This window comes from Myotis yumanensis, unplaced genomic scaffold (assembly GCF_028538775.1).
Source record: "Myotis yumanensis isolate MYYU_CA2020_CCGP unplaced genomic scaffold, mMyoYum1.0.hap1 SCAF_16, whole genome shotgun sequence".
NCBI classification, from domain to species: domain Eukaryota; kingdom Metazoa; phylum Chordata; class Mammalia; order Chiroptera; family Vespertilionidae; genus Myotis; species Myotis yumanensis.
The window spans coordinates 51,883,659-51,905,218 of record NW_027223767.1 but is presented as its reverse complement, the minus strand read 5'-3'; the positions used below and the strand labels follow the sequence as shown (position 1 = coordinate 51,905,218).

At 65.4% G+C, this 21,560-nt stretch overlaps 1 protein-coding gene across 1 annotated transcript; it reads right to left on the bottom strand.

The window, feature by feature from the left end:
* Nucleotides 1-1,443: 1,443 nt before the first annotated feature.
* On the bottom strand, nucleotides 1,444-19,971 carry C1QTNF1 (C1q and TNF related 1). The gene is given in 6 exon segments (XM_070394276.1): nucleotides 1,444-2,475; nucleotides 2,478-2,719; nucleotides 2,722-2,942; nucleotides 3,510-3,650; nucleotides 6,336-6,501; nucleotides 19,641-19,971. Coding segments are annotated over 5 exon segments (834 nt in total). The 5' UTR covers nucleotides 6,485-6,501; nucleotides 19,641-19,971; the 3' UTR covers nucleotides 1,444-2,394.
* Between the last annotated feature and the right edge of the window lie 1,589 nt (nucleotides 19,972-21,560).

Below are 21,560 nucleotides of genomic sequence, written 5' to 3'. Positions count from 1 at the left end.
CCACCTTTGGGAACGATGCCCCGTCCTGCTCCCAGTGCGTGGAAGGGAGCCCCCCGCCCCGTGGCCCTCAGCTGGGGTGGGGGGGTATGGCACCTGCTCTTCGTCCTGCAGGAAGCAGGATGGCAGTGTCTGGCCCGGGTCTGGCCCCAGCCCAAGGCTGAGCGCCCACACAGCTCACCCAGGACCCAGCGAAGGAAGGACACCCGCCGTTGGCCAGCGCGCGGCCCAGAAAGAGTGGGCGGCCTCGGGGCTGCCCGCCGGCGCCAGGTCAGGCCCTGGCTGAGCACCTGGCTGGCAGGCGCCAGGGAGAAGCCACCTCTGCTCTCGGCCACTTGGTGGCAAGCGGCTGTGGGCTGCGGGGGGAGCAGCCTGCAGGGGCGGGGGGTGCCGAGCCCACAGGTGCCAGTGGGTGACGGTGTCCCCCCTGAAAGACAAGCCCAGTCCTTGCCCGGTGCCTGTGTGTGTGGCTCCTCTGGAGCTGAGGGCTTTGCAGGCATCATGGACTCGAGGATCCGCCAGGAGGCCATCCTGGGTTTGGCTGGGCCCAGGTGCAGTGACCAGTGTCCAGGAGGGAGAGGAGAGGGAGACGTAAGAGACGCCGAGAAGGCTGTGTGCAGGCAGACACAGGCGGAGGCTGGAGAGACCGCCTCAAACCCCGAGCGCCGGGCCCGGAACCTGGAAGGGCAGGGAGGACCCCCCACAGACCTGGGGTCGGGGTGCGGGTGAGTCTTGGCCTCCAGGACTGGGGGAGAACTGGTCTCTGTAGTTGGAAGCCATCAGGCTCCTGCTGGGTTGCCCAGGAAACAGATGCAGGGGGCCGAGTCCCACCTGCCACTCGCGGCTCCTCCGGCACCGGGCATCCCCCAGGCCGCGTCCAGCTGAGCCTGCGAGACGCATCCCCTGAGGCAAGAGGCGGCTGAGGACCCAGGCGGTGCCCACTGGGCTCCCACGTCCCCAGGTGCCAGTCCGGGGCCCCCAGGCCTCCCACAGGCGGTAGGTGGGGCTCAGGGGTGACGATAGAAGGTTCAATGACCACATGAAGGAGGCCTTGCTGCTGAAACACACGATGCCAGTTTAATGTTTTCTGAAAGAGCGTCGGGGCAGCGGGAAGCGGCAGCGAGCACCCTGCCCGGAGGCACCCTGCCCGGGGACACCCTGCTCAGGGCATGCCCTGGAGGCACGGAGTCGGTGTCTGACCAGCAGAACTCCTTTGGGGGGACGTGTGGGGCCCCGGATGGTGAAGGGAAGACTCCCGGGGCGCTGAGGGCCGGCGGGTAAGAGTGGGCCGGCCCTGGGCCTTCACAGACGGGGAAGGCTGCCCGGCCACAGTCGGCCGCAGGCCAGAGCACCATCTCGGCAGCAGCCCCCGGGGGGGCCCCACACCCACCCAGAGGGGGTCTGACCCCAGGGGGTGGGACATGCCTTCCCCCTGGGAAGCCCCGAATCAGGGCGGGGCCTGAGCCCTCCCAGCTCCTCCCACTCCGATGTGAGCCGATCAGAGGCCTGCTGCGCCCCCCGGTTGGCTGCCTGAGAGGAGGGTCAGAAGGTGATGCCCGGGACGGGCACAGAGGCCCTGCCCAGGCTGGAGGGGTGGGGGAGTTGAGCAGGGCCAGGCGAGGCTGCACCATTCTGTGTTGGGGTCCTGAGCTTTGCTCCTCAGAGAAACATCTACAGGTCTGGGGCCGTGGGCGACAGCGAGCGAGCTGCGTTCCCAGCACAGGGCCCCAGGCCAGGGCCAGACTGTCCCTCTGCGAAGCTGACATTGGCTTCCCCAGCCTGACCCCACCTCACTGTTGTGGCTCAGAAAGACCCCTGAACCCTCGGGCAAGGCCACCGGGGACGCTCCCCAGGAGGCGGACATCGGTCGGCTGGCCCGTGGGAAGGCTCCTATGTGGCCTAAAAGAATGGAGCCGGGTGTGGCCACTCTGTCTCCTGTTGAGAGGAGAGAAAACGGCCCCCTGGGTGGGTGGCTGCTGGAAGACAGCACCGCCTCCCTTCCCTGTGGTTCCTGGGTTCGGCTCAGCTTTCCAGATTTGCATAATTACTTGGAGCTACAGGAGGAGGGATGACTTCCTCTGGGACCACCGTGCGGGGTCACTTAGGATACGTCCACAGCGGGGAGCGGTGGCCAGTCTCACACGGCGCCTGCCCTGCGATTTTACCTCCGGAGACAGCCAGGCTGGGCCCACACGGCCGGGCCGCCCTCCCTTTTCCCGTGCAGGGCCTCGTGTGGCACGCCAAAGCGGGGGACTCGGGGACCCGGCGACCCAGCGTGGGGAGGAGCTGCCGGGGGCAGGCGGCCTGTGCTGGGCCGGGGGGTCGCGTGGGGCGGGAGCGGGGAGGTCGGCCTCGGTCGGAGGGAGGGCGGCGGGCAGCGCAGCGGGGGGGCCGGCGCTAGGGCTCGGCCTCGGGCTTGACCAGGTAGCCGCTGAAGGTGATGTAGGTGTCGAACTCGTCGCTGAAGACGGCGTTCTCGCAGCTCGCCCTTGAAGAGGCCGCACCCACACCTCGTCCTGCTCGCGCAGCGCCAGCATCAGGCTCTGGCTCTGCATGATGCTGCGGTCGCTGACCTGCGCGTACAGGATCACCACCTCCTCCGCGTTGCGCATGACGTGCAGGTACGTCTCCTTCTGGTTCCACGTGTGCCACGTTGAAGGCTGAAGAAGTAGACGGCCGGGCACGTAGCAGTAGAACTTGCCGGTGAACATGTTGAAGTGCCGTACAGGTTCACAAACTCCGTGTCGAAGATGACGGTCTGGTAGTAGTCGTTGCTGTGCAGCGGCTTCTTCCTGCCCACGGAGAAGGCCGCGTAGTGGTTCTTGCACCGGTCGCCCGGGGCGCCCATGGAGCCCTTCTGCCCCTTGGGGCCCGCGTGGCCCCGGGCGCCCGCCGCGCCCGGCTTGCCATATTTCCCCTGCAGGCCCCGGTACCCCCCGGTCGCCCTTCTCCCCTGAAAGGGACAGAAAAACACGTGGCGTCAGAGTCAAAAGCCCACCCAAGCCCCAGGGCGGTGCCGTGTCCACCCAGAGGGCAGCAGCGTTAGGGCTCCTGCTGGGACGTCCTGGCAACGGAGAGGGAACATGTGGTTTGTCCAAAGGCAACAGCCGCCGCGTCCAGGCCGCGCTCACGGCGCAAATGGACTGCAGATGTTCGGGACGCAGGGCCCCGGGCCCAGCCGCGCGTCTCCCCAAGCGCGATTTTGCAGGGTTAGCCGCCGTGTGCAGCACCCGGGCACGCAGATGGCTGGATGGAGGGTGGGGGGAGCACCAAGCCCCAAAACAGGGACCCCAGGGGCCCAGCGTGTGGACGCAGGTGGGGGAGGCCAATCCCTCCCCCTGGAAAGGGGCCAGGAGCCTCCGAAAGGGCACTTCCTCCCTCCCCCAGGGCAGCCGGCCTGCGCCCACACCCCCGTGCCCCGAGGGAGCCAGCCGGGCCCCTCCGCCCTGTCTGGACAGAGCAGCCCCACGCCCCGGGGGACAGTCCCTCCGCCCAGCTCTGCAGGCCCTGACCCTTTCAGGATGGTGATGTTGATCTGCGGCACCGGGACCGTGGAGTACAGGGGGGCGCCGGGGTCGCAGCAGCGATAACACCGGGAGGCCGGGGGCTCCTCGCCCTGCCGGGGGCTGTACTTGCCATGCTTGTCCTCGGCCCTGAGGGAGTAAAGACGTCACAGGTCACATGACAGCCACAAGCGGTCGGAGCCGGAACCCCTCCTCTGCCAGGGCCTGGCGTCCTGACCAGCTCCCCCCCCCCCTGGCCCGGACATGCGGGGCCCTGTCAGCTTTCCCTCAGCACAGACCCACGGGGCCCACAGCGAGGTCTGGGAGAGAGCCCCCGCCCTCTGTGAACAGCAGTTAATAGTGATGGGCCCTGGCCGGTGTGGCTCAGTGGATAGAGCGTTGGCCTGCGGACGGAAGGGTCCCGGGTTCTATTCCGGTCAAGGGCACGTACCTTGGTTGCAGGCTTGATCCCTGGCCCTGGTCAGGGCGTGTGCGGGAGGCAAACCAATTGATGTGTCTCTCTTACATCCATGTTTCTCTCTTTCTGTCTCTCCCCCTCTCCCTTCCACTCTCTCCAAAAATCAATGAGAAAATATCCTCAGGTGAGGATTCAACAAAAAAAAACCCAAAAAACAATAGAAACAGTAATAGCAAAAGCAGCAATAATCTGAGGTTTTACAAGAGGGAGGCTGCTGGGAGAACGCGCCCGGAGGACGAGGCCTTTGGGCGCCGGGGACCATGCCGTGCCTGGCCGTCCCCTTCATGCATCTGCAATCCTAGAAGATGCTCCATCTTCTAAGCTGACTCACTGTGAGTGAGAGGGTCCGGCTAGAGCCTTGGGGTCCCTTTGAGCCCCAGGAGCTGGAGATGCGAAAGTGCAACCTGACATGGGAAGACCTGGCTCCGGGCTGAGTGGACGGTGGCGGCCCTGTGCTGCCACCTGGTGGCGATGTGCCGCCCTGCACGGTCCTCTCTTTTCCGCTCCGGCTGGGACAGGACCCTCTTGGAGGGAACACCGTCCCTCGGTCCCTCTCAATGGGCCTGCTCCTGACCTAACCCCACTCCCGCTTCCACGCCCCAGAATATCCAGGAAGTTGGAATATAGGCCCTGGACTCAGCCACCCCCAACTCCTGCCAGGACTCTCCATCCAGAGACTCAGCAAGCCCCACAAGCATGCGTGTAAAACTGGTGGCCGGCCACGGCCGCTTCGCCCCTCGAGCCTCTTCCTTCCACTCCCCCTAACTAGCATCATCGGTCCCCCCGGACGCAGGGCTCACACCGCACCGTCCTAGCTGCGGGCCGGCTGCCCCTAATCCTGCACCTGGGAGGCTCCTCAGCTGGGTCTTCCCCAGCACCCCGACCCTGGCACTGTGCGTGTCTGCCCCCCACAACCTGAGAGTCCCCGGAGGCCAGGGACCATGCCCTGCGTTGTCTGCCCCAGGGCCTAGGAGGTGGCCGGGCCCACAGTAGCCACTCAATCCATGTTTGTGGCATGAAAAGCAGAGAGGGGGGCAGGGAGGAGGAGGCTGGTTGGGGAGGGGGTTCCTTTGACCCCCGCCCCCCCTCCCCCCCCTCCCCCCCCGCACTCCCACTGTTCCCTGAAGAAGCCGGAGCCTGGGGACCAGGTCAGCCAGGCTCAAATCAGTGAACACACTGAAAGCCGGAGTCGGCTGTCACCTGGTGCCAGGACCTCACGTGTCACAATGACAGTTTCATGAGAAACCCTGCATATTCGGTGGTTCCTACAAAGCCTCCCAAAGAGCCTGAGGCCTGTCATGGAAGGTCAAGTGCGGAGACGATGCCATTCGGAAATCTCATAACGTCTCGGGAGAGCCACGCCTCTGTTGCCCACGTCAGCGATCCTCCCCATCCTCTCCCGTCCTGCGCCCACTTCCCCAGGATCCAGCAGGTCAAAGGGCGAAGCGAGGAGAGGCTCCTCAGTTAAAGCTGAGGCTGCCCACCCCGCCCAGGGCCGCACTCCTCTGGGGGTGGCCTGAGGCTGGTCCCTGTCTCAGCTCCAGATGAGCTGCTGGGTCACTGAGGGGAGAAATGGCTCCTCCGTCTTCCAGGCCACCTTCCCTGAGGGCGGCTCCTCAGCATCAAGAGGGGAACAGGCCCCCTGGGAGCCGGGACCCCAGCCTCAGCCCGGCCAACCAGAGCTCCTACAGCCACACCTGCAGCCTCACCTGCACCCACACCTGCAGCCTCACCTGCAGCCTCACCTGCACCCTCACCTGCACCCTCACCTGCAGCCTCACCTGCAGCCTCACCTGCACCCTCACCTGCACCCACACCTGCAGCCTCACCTGCAGCCTCACCTGCACCCTCACCTGCAGCCTCACCTGCACCCTCACCTGCAGCCTCACCTGCACCCTCACCTATACCCTCACCTGCACCCTCACCTGCACCCACACCTGCACCCTCACCTGCACCCTCACCTGCACCCACACCTGCAGCCTCACCTGCACCCTCACCTGCACCCTCACCTGCAGCCTCACCTGCACCCTCACCTGCACCCTCACCTATACCCTCACCTGCACCCTCACCTGCACCCTCACCTACACCCTCACCTGCACCCACACCTGCAGCCTCACCTACACCCTCACCTGCACCCACACCTGCACCCTCACCTGCACCCTCACCTGCAGCCTCACCTGCACCCTCACCTGCACCCTCACCTGCAGCCTCACCTGCAGCCTCACCTGCACCCTCACCTGCACCCTCACCTGCACCCTCACCTGCAGCCTCACCTGCACCCTCACCTGCACCCTCACCTGCACCCTCACCTGCAGCCTCACCTGCACCCTCACCTGCACCCTCACCTGCAGCCTCACCTCTCAGCATGGTCCAGCAGCGGCTCCTCGGTCCCCTCCTGCTCCTGCTGTTCCTCTGGGTCAGGGGGCACGCGGCCCAGCACCGGGCCACAGGCAAAGGCCAGCAGCAGGCAGCACGCCATCACGCGTCCGGGTCCGCGGGAGCCCATGGTCCCGCCGCGCTCTGCTGGGAGAGACACACCAGAGGAGGGGTTGGCAGGGGCTCCGCAGAGAAACAGCCGGAGGCAAGGTGTTCCCAGACCCAGGACACTGGGGAGTGTCCACAGCTCCTGCTGGGAGGGCGACCACACACACGCTGTCTCTCACACACGCTGTCACACACGCTGTCACACACATTGTCACACATGCTGTCTCACACAGTCACACATGCAACACACACATGCACATCCCTCAGTTTCCATTCACACACATAAGCACACTCAGATTCACAAGCACACACTTACATGTTCACACACACGTGCACACACTTGACACACCTCAGTCCACTTCTACACGCAAACTCACACCCTGTCACAGTTGCACACTCATGCACACACTCAGCACACTCACACTCACACACTCACACACTCAGCACACTCACACTCACACACTCTCACACACTCTCACACACTCACACACTCACACTCACACACACTCACACACTCTCCCACACTCACACTCACACTCACACACACTCACACTCACACACTCACACAGCACACTCACACTCACACTCACACACACTCACACTCAGCACACTCACACTCACACACTCACACACTCACACACTCACACTCACACACACTCACACACTCTCCCACACTCAGCACACTCACACACTCAGCACACTCACACTCACACACACTCACACACACTCACACACTCTCACACACTCTCAAGTCCTCCCACGTGCCCTCCCAGAATCCATGTGCACACAGCTCGCCCCTGGAGCCCCAGCCCCCTGGGGGCCCTGGGAGCACCCAGCTGCCTGAGCCCACAAGCCGCCCAGGAAGGGACCCCCGCAGCCGCTGGGCCCCGCAGAGGAACATTTATCGCCCGGTTAGCACAATGAGCAAAATCCTCCCCAGTGAGTCACGTGGTCACCGTTGGTGACCCGGCCCCAGCTGCACCACGGAAACGCGTGAGCAGGCAGGTGGCTGCACGTCGCTCTGTGGCCACCAGGGGGCGCCGCCAGTGAGCGTCCTGGAGCATCCAGTTTGGAGAGGGGTTCAGGCCCAGGCCCAGCCCGGACCCCATGAGTGGACAGCTGTCTCCAGGGGGCCAACCCCCGTCTCTCGCTCCCGGTGCTCAGGGGGCTCTCGGCAAAGCTGGACAGCCCTTCCAGGAAGAGGCATCCCCTGGGGTCCCCATGAGCCCCCGAAGGGGTGGAGCTTGGGCTCAAAACAACCCCATGGTGTTCAGTCAGGGGTGTCCCCCCCACTTCTGTGCTCAGGCCCCCATCCTGGCTCACAGTTTAACTCGAAGGACCTGTGGGCCCGAGTGCCGCCGACTGGGTCGCCCAGGAGGAAGCGGCCGTGAGAACAGGAGCCCCCCGCCACATTGGGGTGGGACCAGCCTGGGGGCGGGGGGGACAAGCTCCCTGCGTCCAAGCTTTCCTTCCTCCTCTGACCTTTGGGGAATCACAGGCGGTTTCTTATGTCCGTGCCTGTCTGCCCGGGGAAGGTGGCTTTCACGGCCGGGCCTCGGGCTCCTCACACCCCCACAGGGCAGAGGCCTGGGGCGGCCGGGGGCGGGACCGGGCACTGGGCCGGCCTGTGGGCTGCACGCTTCACACCGCGCGGGAGGGGGCTCAGGAGAGACCCCGTACCAAGCCCAGGGGGCCTGAGGGAGGCACACAGCCTGGGACAGAAAAGGCAGGTGTGCCGAGGCTCAGAGCCAGGACGGCCGCCCCCCCAGGAACCCCCTCCTCCCTGCCACCCACACCTCCGCGTGACCCCACCCTCCACCGCAGGGCGTCAGCGGGCCCCCACCTCCACGTTCTCTACCAGCCAAGCATCAGGCCCGGGACCTTCCCATGACCCAGACCGCCTGGGCCAGCCCCCCCTCACCCCCAGTCCTTGCAACCTCCTTCCACTGCCTAAGACAGTGTAATTCATAAAGTGCTTCTTAAAATCCATTTAAAAGCCGATCAATGGTTCTCTCTCATCACTGACGTTTCTATCTCTCCTCCTTTCCTCTCTGAAATCACTAAAAATATATTTAAAAAGAAAGAAACAGAGACAAAGATTGGCCAGTTAGCCTAAGATCGCCTGATCTTTAAGCGCCAGGGGGAGGGGGAGGGATGCGGACTCCGTAGGCTGCCCTGCTGTCCCATCAGAGTCTTACCTGCCCTCAAGCCCCGACTTGGTGCCTCCTGTCCCTCCTGACGCCTCGCCCGCTGCCGCTGGCAGAGCCCTGCCCTCCTCCTCCTCACGCCTGTCGCTCGCCCTCTCCCTCTCCGGCTGCGGTTCTGCTCGGCCTGCGGCTGACAGCGCCCGGGGCCTCTGCGTCCAGGCCTCCTCGTGTCTCCTGGACCAGCCTGAACTTGACCGCTGTCAACAAGCGTCTGTCCAGCTGAACTCTCCGCGTCTCCCTATCTCTCCGCGTCTCCCTGTCTCTGCATTTCCTGTTTTGCCCTGTCGCCTTAAGAATCACTCTTTTTTTTTTTTCTTTTAAATGCCAAGCTTGCATTTTCTTTAAACTTGTTTTTTGTTGGGGGCGGGGCAGGCGGGCGGGGGGCGGGGGGAGGAAATCCAGGGAAGGCGGGAAAACAGCAGAAGCTCCGGGGGCTCCTCAGCCGGGCTCCACGGGCCCTCGAGCAGGGCCGCTCTCTGTTGGGGGGACCATCCTAGGCAGCGTGGGAGGTTGAGCAGCATCTCTGGACTCCACCACGGGGCCATCAGCAGCCCACCCCCCCCGCAGCTGGGACACCCAGACAGTCTCCCCCGGTCACCACGTGTCCCTGGGGGCACCCCCCCTGAGAATCGGGGCTCCACCGTCGGTTTATTTCTTTCTTTTAAAAATATGTTTATATTGCTTTTCAGATAGAGAGGAAGGGAGAGAGATAAATACATCAATGAGAGAGACATCGATCGGCTGCCTCTTGCACGCCCCCTACTGGGGATCAGGCCCGCAACCCAGGCCTGTGCCCTGACCGGGAACCGAACCCGGGCCTGTTGGTCCATGGGCGATGCTCCCTCACTGAGCACACCAGCCGCCATGTATCTTTCTCGTAGGGAAAAGGGGTTTCTGTGCCCGGAGCGGCGGTGGGGGCCAGCGTGCGGCTGGCTCAGGGTGTCGGCGGCGGTGGGCTGGGCGTGTGTGCCGGCCCAGCAGAGTCGGGGCGCCGGGCGGGCGTGGGGGCAGAGGGGCTCCGCTCTGGGCGCCTCCCTTCTCCAGAAACGTCTTCAGAACCGTTGCGCCGAGGCCGGCAGCGGAGTCCGCGTCGCGCCCGCCTATGTTCACTTAGTCACGGGCCCGACCTCGAACGGTCGGCTGCAGACCAACCGCGCTGAGCCGTTCCCGGACCGGCGTCCCCGCCGAGGGTCAGGCCTGCCCCGGGAAGGCAGCTCCGGCTCAGCGGAGGCGGGTCCGGGAAGCGGCCTCAGCATCTGGGGTCACTCCCAGCGTGACTCAGTCTGGACTCGCCTCCCCCGAGCCCTGGGAAGAAGTCCGTTTGCCAGGTTCCAGGGCACCCCCAGGAACGCCCTTTCCTCCGCCTCCCCTCTGGACCCGCAGCTCCTCAAACCCCCACCCCCCGGGGCCCCAGCTCACGGCCCCCAACGAGGAACAACCCCTCCCAGCAGGAGGGGGCAGAAGCGGGGTCTGGAGGAGGCAGGAGGCTGCAGACACCTCCTCGTTCACAATCTTCCTTCTCAGTCCTGCGTGGGCCTGGGGTGCACCCCCCCCTTTTTTTAAATCCTCACCAAGGATATTTTCCCATTGATTTTTAGGGAGAGTGGAAGGAGGGGGAAAGACAGAGAGAAACACTGATGTGAGAGAAACACATCTCGATTGGTTGCCTCCCGCACGCGCCCGACCAGGGCCCAACCCCAGGAGGAACCTGAAACCTGGGTACCTGCCCTTGACAGGAATCAAACCCGGGACCCTTTGGTCCACAGGCCGACGCTCTGTCCTTGGGCCACCCGGCCAGGGCTGGGGTGCAGCCTTTGAGGAGGTGACGCTCACAGTCATCTGAGCTTTCTTCTGGTTAAAATCGCCCGTCGCCTTTGGCCCCGCCCACCCCCGTGTTGTCACCCCAAGGCTGACAGTCACCCCCCTGGCGAGGGGGGTGGGGGGGGGGGCTCAGCACCACATGTGGGAGCCATACCCGCCCAGCGCCTGGGACAGAGCGTTTGGTGAACACAGCACTCCCGCCGCCACCGCCAGCTGCTCCGTGGGAAGAGCCGGGATCACTGGACCCGGATGAGCAGGTCTTGCAAAGGGGACAGACGGGCCAGGGACAGCGCCAGGCAGATGGCACTCGAGGAATCGAAATGGCGCGTGGGAGGCATCTAGGCCAGCGCTGCCCTCGGCGGGTGGCTATTTCACGGCAAATGAATGACATGGAGACAAAATTCAAAATTCAGCTCCTGGGTCAGGCTGGCCACGTCCCAGCTCTCGGGAGCCACGCACGGCTGGGAGCCACTGCGTCGGGCGGCGGCGGGGCAGGACTTTCCCCGCACGGCAGGGAGCGCCCGTGAGCGGTGTTCAGGCGCAATGCGGACGGCGGGGTAGGAAGGAGGCCGCAAAGCAGGAGCAGCTGGAAGTCTGGAGTCGCTTAGACGCCTGGCTGCCCTGCACCCCCACATCGCATCAGCCCCCAGCCCCCTCTAACATCCCCCGAGGGTCTCTCCTCGTCCCCCCACTGGCCCCATCCCAGGCTTCCCAGGAGGCCTGGCTGTGCCCCAGGCCTCAATCCGGCCCAGACCAGTATCTCTGTCGGGCTCTGATAGGGCCTGGACGTCGCCCCAAATTCCACCTGCGTCTCTGAGGAAGCTTGGCCTCCGCTGGGACCCCCTCCCACACCTCGTGTCTTCCGGGTCAGGACGCAGTTCAGCTCCGCATCCCTCACATCCTCATGCGCACAGGCCTCGCCAGCCCTCAGCTGCCCCTGCTCCTGCCCTCGCTCCTGCCCTCGCTGCCGTGACACCCACCGGGATTCTCCGGCCAACCTGGCCCCGAGCTCTCGGGTGCTGCAGGTCTCCTGGGTCCAGGCCCCGGGTGCCTGGTGGGAGAAGGCGTCGTATTGGGGTGCCCCTCTGGCCCCGATGACCATCGGGGCGTTCTCCCCAGAAGCCGGTCCTCACACACACCGTCCACTGACCGCGCTCGGGCCCCGGCAGGAGGGGCAGGGAGACGCCAGCTCGTGCACGACGGGGTCTCCAACTCCAACGCCCATCTCGTAGCTCATGGTCCCTTCTCGGCCCGCAGCCCAGCGGGTCCCAGACCCTCTCCCGTGCCCCCAGTCTTGTAGAGGAGGCGGAGGCGGAGGTGGGAGGTGGTAGGTGGGAGGTGGGGTGCGGGGGCTCCGGTCACCGGGACGTGAGCGGTGCTTTCCTGAGAGACGGGGTGTCCCCACACACTGACCCTCCCCTTCCAAGAAGCGGCTCTCGGGGCTCAGGGGAGGATTGCCTCTGAGGGCTGTTTGTTTTCCCCGGGCCCACGGCCAGGGGTGGGCCGAGGCTTTCCGGGATAAGGAGGGACTCGGGAGCCGGCTCTACTGCGGACAAAACAGCAAAGGAAAGAGGGGCCACGACCCCCGCACCCTAAAACATCTCCGTCCTCTCCTGGGGCGACTCCCGGCCAGGAACGGCTCACCTGGGCAGAGAGCGGACGTAGCCGGCGTTGCTGCCCAGGCCCTGCCCACGGGGCCCGGGGGCGGCCGGCGCCAGGCCTCCGGGGGCACCTGCCAGCCCGGCCCAGCGCTCCGCTCCCTCCCGGCCCAGCGCAAACAAAGGTTTCCTTGACGGGGCCTGTCCTCAGCTGACCTCCCGCTGTGGTCTCGGCGGTGCTGGCCGCTGCTTGGAGAGCCCGCGAGAGAGGAGCGGGGAGAGGAGCCGGTGCTGCCCCTGAGCCGCCCGCAGGTGGCCTGGCCTCGGCCCCTCCCCGCAGCCCACACCCTCGGGAGCCGACCGCGCCCCGACGGGGAGGAAGGACCGGTCCGAGCCTGCGCCCGCCACCCGTCCTCTCACAACAGTGCGACCGTCTCGGCGTTTTGGAGCCTGGACATCACCTTCGCGTTTGACAGCCGCCTCCAGGGGCAGAGACCGGGCCCTGTGCCCCGCCCGCTGGCTTCTGGGCAAGACGAGAGTTCAGCTTAGCCTCTGGTCAGCCCACTGCCCGCCCGGCCCCGCGGCTCTGCTGACAGCGCCGCTGTCCCTCCATGCCCAGCCGTCCCGCCTCCACCGGCCGCTGGCGCTGAGTGGCTGCCAGCGATGGCCCCGGCCTCCTCCTGCCCAGCGCCGCCCTCGCCCCCTGAGAGACGTGGCTCTCTGCCGTCCGGGGCCCTCGGCGCCTCCCCCACCACCGGCCGCCTGTCACTCCCACACGGTGGCGGCGGCTGAAAGCTCCCAGGCTCGGTCCCCACCCGGCCTGTCTGCTCTCCAAACGGTAGCCATGGGCCCCCGGGGCCGCTAACTTAGTCAAAATAAACAAGACAAAGACGGAGCACAGAGTGGACGCTGGCCGGGGGGGCGGGCACTCTCTCTGCAGAAAGTCCTGCTGGCGGCTCCGGGCCAGAACCAGGTCCCCGACCACCTTCCGAACGTCTCTCGGCTCCGTGTAGACCCTGGACCCAGTGCCCACCGGACCCGCTGCCCCTGCGGCTTTCAGCTGGTGGAAGACGGTGCCGATGACACGGGGCCCAGGCCGGAGATCGGGGAGCCATGCAGACCCGGCCTTTCGTGCCCGCCACCTCTGACCCATCCCCCCCCGCGCCGGAAGGTCTCGTCCTCTCCCCCTCGGCCTCTGTCGCCGCCCCGTCAGCTCTTGGCTGCCTCCCGCCTCGCGTCTCTCCACCACTCACAAGGGCCAGTGTCCACAGCTGCAGATCCGAACCCCACCCTTGGCTTCCAAGGGTCACATGGAAATAAAGGGACCGTCTAACCCCGGCTCCCGCCTCCCCTCCGGCCCTGCCGGCCCCCCCTCCCCTGCACATGTGTCCTTCGCTCGGGCGTCTGGAGCTACTCGAAGTCCTCAACACCCATCCAGGTCCCCTCCATCGAGGTGCTCTCCAGGCTCCAGCCCGACGCCACCTCCTCCGGGAAGGCCCCTCTCCTGCCTCCGGGACAGGCATCTGTGAGCGTTGCTTCCTCGCCCAGCCCCTCGGACCAGGCGCTCCTCCTGAACTCGAGCTGGGCCTCAGTTCCCGCGGCCCCGGCGCTGGCGGCTGGCTTTCGCCTCTGGTGGACCTCCACTCGCACCTCCCGGCCGTTCCCCAGCAGCACCGTCATCCCGGGGGGCCAGGGAGCCCACACATTTGGCTGCGGCCTCCCTCAGGGCGGGGTTGCTGGACGGACGGGGGCAGGGGGGCTGAGTGACGCAGGGCACAGGACTAAGTGTCCGGGGGACACGGAATCCTGGTGTGGCCACTTGGCCGTCTTTCCTTCAAATGCGCCTCTTCCCTGCGCTCAGAAAATCGGGTGCTTCAGAAAGAGGCGCAGCCCACGGCCCCGTGAGCCACGGCCACCAGCCCCCTCTGCCTCCCGACGAACAGGCTAATTGCACAAACTAGGGAGGCAAACGCTCCAGCTGCGTCCCGGCTGGTGCGTCCCGGCTGGACCGAACCAGGACACTCACCCCAATAAACAAGCAAATGATGCCGGGAGGGGGTCTCCCTTGCCAGCAGCCCCCTCCGTGGCCTCTGCAGACAGATGACGGTTTAGGGACACAGAGAGACGTTCACAAGTGGCGACGAGCAAAAGCACAGGCTGCAAACACGCGTGCGCGCGCACACACACACACGTACACACGCACACACACATACAGGCACACACAGGACCCGGAGGCCACCCACCTGGCTGCTGGCAGCCGGCGCCTCTGGGTGGTGGGGCACGGATGCGCCGTGGGCTTGCTTGCTCGGCCTGGGTCTGGGCCCTGGACCAGGCACAGCTTTTCCCCATTAAGTCCACGTTGTTTTCCACTTAGAGAAGCGACAAATAAGCCCCACCCTGGGCCTGCAGATTCGGGGAATTCGCCTCCACGCACAGAGCAGCGGGAGGGGGAGGGGCTGGCGCGGGCGCGTGGGATACGAGTCCCCCAGGGCCGGCGCCCACCATCCTTCCCGAGTGGTTGGTGAGTGTGTGCCACGGACCAGGCAGAGGGTGGGTTCTGGGGCGCGGGGAGCAGGCGCCCAGGGGCTGTGGACACGGGTCCGGCCGGACCAGAGTGGGTGGCAGCAGTGGCACCTGCTCCCGCGGAGCTGCCCGCAGCCACGTGACGGCGCCACAGAGCCACGGCCCTGCGCCCACCGTCAGGATTTCTGCACAACGGCCACGCGCGGTCTCGGCCATCACTGATCAGATTCTGCTAACAGCCCCTAAACCATGATGAAGCGCCGACGAGGGGACGAGGTGGCGGCTCGGGCGGCTGCGTTTCCACATACAGTGTCACCGACTTCAGTTTCTCCCGTGACCCCCCTCCCCCAGGCCGCACGGGGGGAGGGAATGGAGCTCAGGTGAGCCCCTGGGATGCCTGACCCTTCACCTCAGGATGGCAGGTAGGTCAGGCTCAGCCCACCAGCCTGCGGTCCCGCAGCGCCCGCTGCCGGGCATCCAGCTGCGCGGCCCACGTGGCTCCACCTGGAACAGCAGCTCCATGTTCGGCTCCGAGGAGCCCGCCGCCCGCCGGACCCTTGCCTTCGTTCATTCATTCATTCATTCATTCACTCACTCATTCATTCACTCACTCACTCACTCAGTCAGCAGGTCGCTGAGCGCCTGCCTCTGCGGTGCTGAGTTTCTCCGGGAGGCCAGCCTGCCAGCACCTCACAGCCCATCCCGGGTTTAGTGCCTTGGACTTGGGCACAGCATCGCGGGGAACGGGCCCCTCAACACGCAGGGCGCGGGCAGCGTGACCGTGGGATGGGCATGTGCAGGGTGGACAGAAGCCCGCGTTGGTAGAGGGAGGAGGACGGGCAGACCGCGTCCTTCGAGGCCACAGGGGTTCCGTCCAGCCCCCAATGCCCTCCGGTGGCCAGCAGCCCATTGGAGCGGGGCTTGGGGATTGGCCTGGGGACCCCTCCTAGGGGACGGGAAGCGGGAGGGAACGGGAGCTGGAGCGGACAGTCGGGGGCCGGGCGTCGGCCTCTAGCCCACGTCCCCAGCTGCCCGGCCCGGCCCCGCCCCCCACAGGTGCCATTCCCAGTCTCACTCCGTCTCATCACTGCACCGCCAGGGGGAGGGGAGTCCCGATGTCTGAAGCCCCAGGAGCCCCACAGACCCCCCAACCCCTGATCCACTCACCTCTCCCAGCACCCACTTGTCGCTTCCCAGGAAGGAGGCCTGAGTGTTTGTAAGCGCCTCCCAGGCCCCTCCCGGAAGACCAGCCCCGGAGCCCCCAGGGCTGTGCGTTCCCAGGCCCTGGATTTCCTGATCCCCGCCCCCGCTCCCCACCCGCCCGCCTGCCCGCCCGCCTGCCCCTGCCCGCAGTCTCCGACGCAGCTTCATCTTGTTTCAAGGAAAATTCCTGCAGGAGCCAGGGAGCCAGGGAGTCAGTCAGACACCGGGCAGCCTGGCCCGCGGCCGTCCCTACTGCCTCCTGGACGGGCAGATGCCCCGGCGGCTGTGCCAGTCCCGTGCCCAGCTGAGGAGGGTTGGCTCAGGGGCCTCCAGGGCGGGCGAGGAGCACCCACGGGGGCGGCGGGGAGCCTCCAGTGCCCCTGCCCACACCGCCCCCTCGGAGCCCGGCTCTGGGAAGCCAGGTGGGCAAGCGTGGTGCCTGCCCAGGACGCAGAGGGCCACGCGCGCCTCCGTTTCACGGCATCTCTCAGCTGGACCCGGAGAACAGATGTCCGCACAGGGGCCACAAGCCCCCACTGCTATCGCAGCCTGAGCCTGTCCCTTTCGGCCTCGGGGAGAGGGGAACCCCAGTGTGCCCAGCCCCGGCGTCTGTGGTTCCGTGTGCAGACTGGCCCTGCCAGGCCAGGGACCCGGCACAGACCCGGGCAGGCTCCTGAGGGTCCCGAGCCCCAGCCTCATGGGACCAGCTCTTGGGGCTCCCCGCTCCCTGACCATGCAGGCTCTGACGGTCCTGTCCACACCGTCCTCCAAGCTGCAGAGAATCCTGGCGCTGCCTGAGGGCCGGGAGGTGCCCGAGATCTTGTCCAGGGAGCTGCCTGTTCTCACTTGACTTTAAGAGAAGGCAGAGTTCACCCGGCCAGTGTGGCTCAGTGGTTGAGCGTCGACCTATGAACCAGGAGGTCATGGTTCCATTCCCTGTCAGGGCACAGGCCCGGGTTGTGGGCTTGATCCCCAGTGTGGGGTGTGCAGGAGGCAGCCGATCCATGATTCTCTCTCATTGTTGATGTTTCTAGCTCTCTCCCTCTCCCTTCCTCTCTGAAATCAATAGAAATATTTTTAAAGAGAGAGAGAGAGAGAGAGAGAGAGAGAGGAGGCAGATTTCCACAGGTAAAATCAGGACAAAAATAATACCCCGCAGCCCACGCGGTCCTTACACACCGAGGTGAATCGCTGCCGAAGGCCAGCCCCCAATTAAATATCTCTGGGTCTCGGGCAGGGAGACCGGGCCCTCCCCAGTGGAGTGGCAGGCGATGCTGCCTGGGGCAGTCGGCTGAGCTGGGGACCCGGAACCCCCCAGCCTTCGGGTCCCAGGGGCCCCGGGCCGGGCACAGGGACCCGCACTCGCCTCCAGCCCCGGAGGGAAACGTGCAATGAGCCTCTGAGTCCCGGGGGGGGGAGGGGGGGCCAGCAGCTCCGCTCTATCTACCAAATTCCTTTCATCTCTGTTTTGATGGGTGACGTTGGAGGCCAAAATATTTGGTTTGTGAGTCATGCTAATTACAGCTGGTGGCTAGGGGCGGGCGAGAGGCACCAGCAAGAACAACGGAAAGCAGCATATTCCAAAAAGTCATGCTGCGCTGCTCCCTGAACAGGGCGGGGCCGTCCAGTCCCGCGGGAGGAGCCTGGGCCGCCCGGCCACGTCGGCTGTCCGCTCCCACCTGTGGGGTGCCCCTCCCCCTGCTCACGAGTGCCCCGACGGCAGCAGCATCCTGCACGGAGCTCCGCTGTCTCCCGGGCATATATGCCGTGTAGGGGGCACTTCCCTCAGCCTCCCTAGAGATGAAATGGGAGAAGGAGGAGAGAGAGCAGGAGGAAGAGCAGGAGGCGAGGCCAGGGTCCCTGGGAAGCAGAGCTGCCCTCCTTGTGCCGAGGGCCTGTCTCGGGGCAGCTGGGAAGTGGGCATTTGGAGATGAGCAGCTGGGGTTCCAGCCTGAGCGCGGATTGCTGTGCGTCCTCCAGCCAATCACATGCCTTCTCTGCGCACAGAGATGCAGGCTGGAGGCCTGTCCTGGTCTCCTGCCCCCGCCAAGGGATGAGCTCTTGGAGTCCGAGGCCGAATGTGCCATGGACGGGCTTGTGGGGAACTATGCTCTGGGCCTGCTTGTGTGAGAAACACACACACACACATACACACATGCACAGACGTGGGCACATGCACACACACACATGCACAGATGCGCTCACATGCACATACGCACACACATGTACACACGTGCACATACACACATGCACACACGCACATGCACACACATCCAGGCTGCCACTATTTTTATTGCCGCGATGGTGGTTGGAGCTCCTCTCTCCCCCTCGGCTCTCAGCTCTCAGGTCAAGGGGGAGGAGGGGAGGAGAAAAGGGAGGGGACGAGTCCGCCTTCTGACCCCCGACTCCCCTCCACCTGCGTGTCCTCCCTCCCTCCGGTCACAGGGCCAGGCGGCCTGGGAAGAGCGGCCTCCTGGCCCCGCGGCCTCTCCCCTTGGCGCCCAGCAGCAGGGCCTCGGTTTGGGGACGTGCCTGGCGGCCGGCTCTCCTGCCCTAGAAAAGGCAGCCCCGCGGCCTCCGAGGACCCCGCAGCCCCCAGGGACCCGGGCGCAGCCAGCAGTGGAGGAAATTCAGTTCCTCAGGACACTCTGCCTTCTCTGTATTTCTCTTTCTGTTAATTCTCACCTGAGCATATTCTTTCTATTGCTTTTCAGAGAGAGTAGAAGGGAGGGAGGGAGAGAGAGAGAGAGAGAGAGAGAGAGAGAGAGATGTGAGAGAGACAGAGACACACTGACTGGTTGCCTCCCACATGCGCCCAACCAGGGGCCGGGGAGAGAACCTTCCCTTGACCGGAATCGAACCCAAGACCCAACCATGCATGGGCCAGCGATCTAACCATTGAGCCACCAGCCAGAGCCACTCCTCATTTTCAAAGCTCCAAGTGGGCCCAGCGGCCTCCATTCTCAGAAAGTGACAAAAAAGACAGAAACAGGCCCCAGCGAGGCGGCTCCCTGTCCCCCAGTGGGTCAGGAGGGCTGTGAGTGCCCGGCATTGGGGGGGGTGCGTCCACGGGAGACACCGGGCTGCCCAGGAATCAGCACAGTGGGCCCAGGCGGACACGGTGCGGGGCCAGGACGGTGGGAAGTGTACCTGCAGCCTGGCCATGCCCGGGAGCGCTGGGTGGTGTGGGGGAGCCGGCACCCAGAGGCCGTGCACCCAGTGGCCAAGGGCGGGTCAGGGGCTCAGCCCAGCCCCAGGCCACTCCCAGCAGCCTGGGCCACAGCCCAGAGGGTCCCTGGAAAAGGGACATGCATTCTCCCATCCAGGCCGGAGCCCTGCCGGGAACCCCACGGCTCAGGTCAGCACTTCCTGTCCCGGGTGGCGTCCAAGTGGCCACAGGCGGGCGGGACAGACCTGCTGTCAGGTGGTCCAGGTGGCATCGGGGTGGGGGGCTCCCCACGGAGCAGAGGGGGACTTGGGTACCATTCCTTTCCCTTTCACACCCTCCGAAAACTGCCAGAGAAGAGAGAAGCAAGAGGAACCCCCACAAAACTCAGGGAGAGTCCCCCGCTCCTGGCAGCATCTGCCGGCCACAGAGCCCGGCTCCCTCCCTGCAGGACCCAGGCTTGGACCTCCCCCTGCGCCCAGTCTTTCTGCCGCTTTGCCACAACCGCCACCAGGGCCACCAGGGCCCCTCCCACTGGGCTCCTGGCCCGCCCGGCAGCGAAGGCGTCTGCCCCATCGGCCCGGCTCCCGCTGAAGCCGCTAAAGGAGCCAGGGCAGCGCTGGTCCCGCTGCCGCCGCCGCGTCCCGCCCAGCCACCTACCTCCAGCCGCGTCCTCTGCGGCCTCCCGCTCTCAGCGCCGCCTCTTAGAGCATCTCCGGGCAGCGGAGCCTCCCGCAGTCGGGGGAAGAACAGACTTGTCCGAGGAGAGAGCCGGGAAGAGGGGAAAAGTCCTCGGGGAGAAGGCGTGGAAAGGGGAGGCGGTGCAGGCAGCGGCCGCCCCGGCGGCACCTCGATCTCCTGGGCTCCGAGGTCTCTGGGCCAGAAGCGGAAACGGGTTTCTCGAAAGTGAAGGAAGAGCCGAAGAGCCGGAGCGAGCGGGACCGACGCGTAAGGAGCGGAGCCCAGCCAGATGTGAGCGGCTCCAAGGCTCCCAGTGCCTGTTATCCAAACAGCAGCCGCGGAGAGTTAACTGTGTGTGTGCCCCGCAGAGCCGCTGCCTCCTCCCCCCGCCGCCCCGGGAGCTGGCCCAGGCGGGACACGGGGGTGGCCACTCGGAGTGCCTGGAAGCCCACCCCGCTGTGGGGCGGCCTGGAGCCCAGGACAAGAAGGGTGGGGGACCCCACGTTGCCTGGTGGCAGAGGGTGGGATTCCGGGAGCTCAGGGGCACCGGTAGCCAGCGGGGAGGGATTGAGTCTCACCCGTGGCAGCCCTGAGACAGGCCTTGGATCAGGGCCTCCACCTGGGGACAGAACCACGGACGTGTGGGGGAATCTGTGACCCCCCCAAAGCAGAGCGCAGAAGTGCCTGTGTGCACATGTCTGTACACATGTGCCTCTTCGGACGGGATGGTCTGTTGCTCTGGTCAGATCCAGGTCGGCGTGAGCGGGGCCAGAGGGGAATCTCGCCTTTCCTCCCTCTTGTACACAGTTCTTTCTTTTTTAAAATATTTTTTTATTGATTTCAGAGAGGAAGGGGGAGGGAGAGAGAAAGAAACATCAATGATGAGAGAGAATCATCCATCCATCCATCCATCCATCCTGCACACCCCGCATGGGGATGGAGCCTGAAACCCAGGCATGTGCCCTGACCAGGAATCAAACCAGCGACCTTCTGGTTCATAGGTCGATGCCCAACCATTGAGCCACACCAGCCGGACTACACAAGTTCTTTCTAAGCCAGTCCCTTGGCCCTGCCTCACAGCCCGATAGCTACCTCGGGGTGCCTGGGTGCTTCCCTCCCACCCCACGCCCAATGTCTGAGCCAGGCTGGCTTGTTCTGGAATCGGATGGGATCTGCCCAGAGAAGCAAAACTCTGCTGCGGTTACAGTTTTATTTTTTCTGCTTCTTTCCTGACCTGCTCCCAGGTCCTCTCCAGCCTGCCCTGAGGCTGTGCCTGCCCTCTGCCTCCTCCTCACCCCAAGCGGCCCCTCTCCCTGGCTACCCCTGGACAAAGGACACAGGCCCTGGGACACTGGTTTGGGGTGCACAGGACAAAGCAAAGAGCCTGCGACTCACACCCCCCCCCCCCCCCCCCGCCTTGAGACATCCTTCCGCCTCTGCTCCCCACGTGTCTGCCTGGAAGACATCAAGGAGGGGAGGTGCCTGACATCCACCAGGCAGGGGAGCAGGGAGGTGGAGGAGAGGGGGATTCTGGGGGGGAGCCAGTGAGAGCCCAGCGGCCGCTCCACAGGGACCCAGCCACCACCGCCACCCCACCCCCACCGTGGGAGCCAAGGGAGCTGCCTGGTCCTGCGGGGCCTGGGGAGCTCAGGGGCTCTCTGGCGAGACTGAGGAACCGCGGCGTCCCCATCAGAGACGCTGCTTCTGCGTCAGCGGCCTCGAGGCTGCTCACGATCTCTGGCACGTGCCGGAGGCTTGGCCCGACTTATGTCCCTGGCTGATTGTCACACAGGAAAACCCCGATAAGCTGGCCTTCCTCCTGTGCGTAACAGGAGGCGCTTTCCGTTCAACAAGCCCCGGCCGCGCACGACTGAACTTCCCCGAGAACTCTGTGTGCTC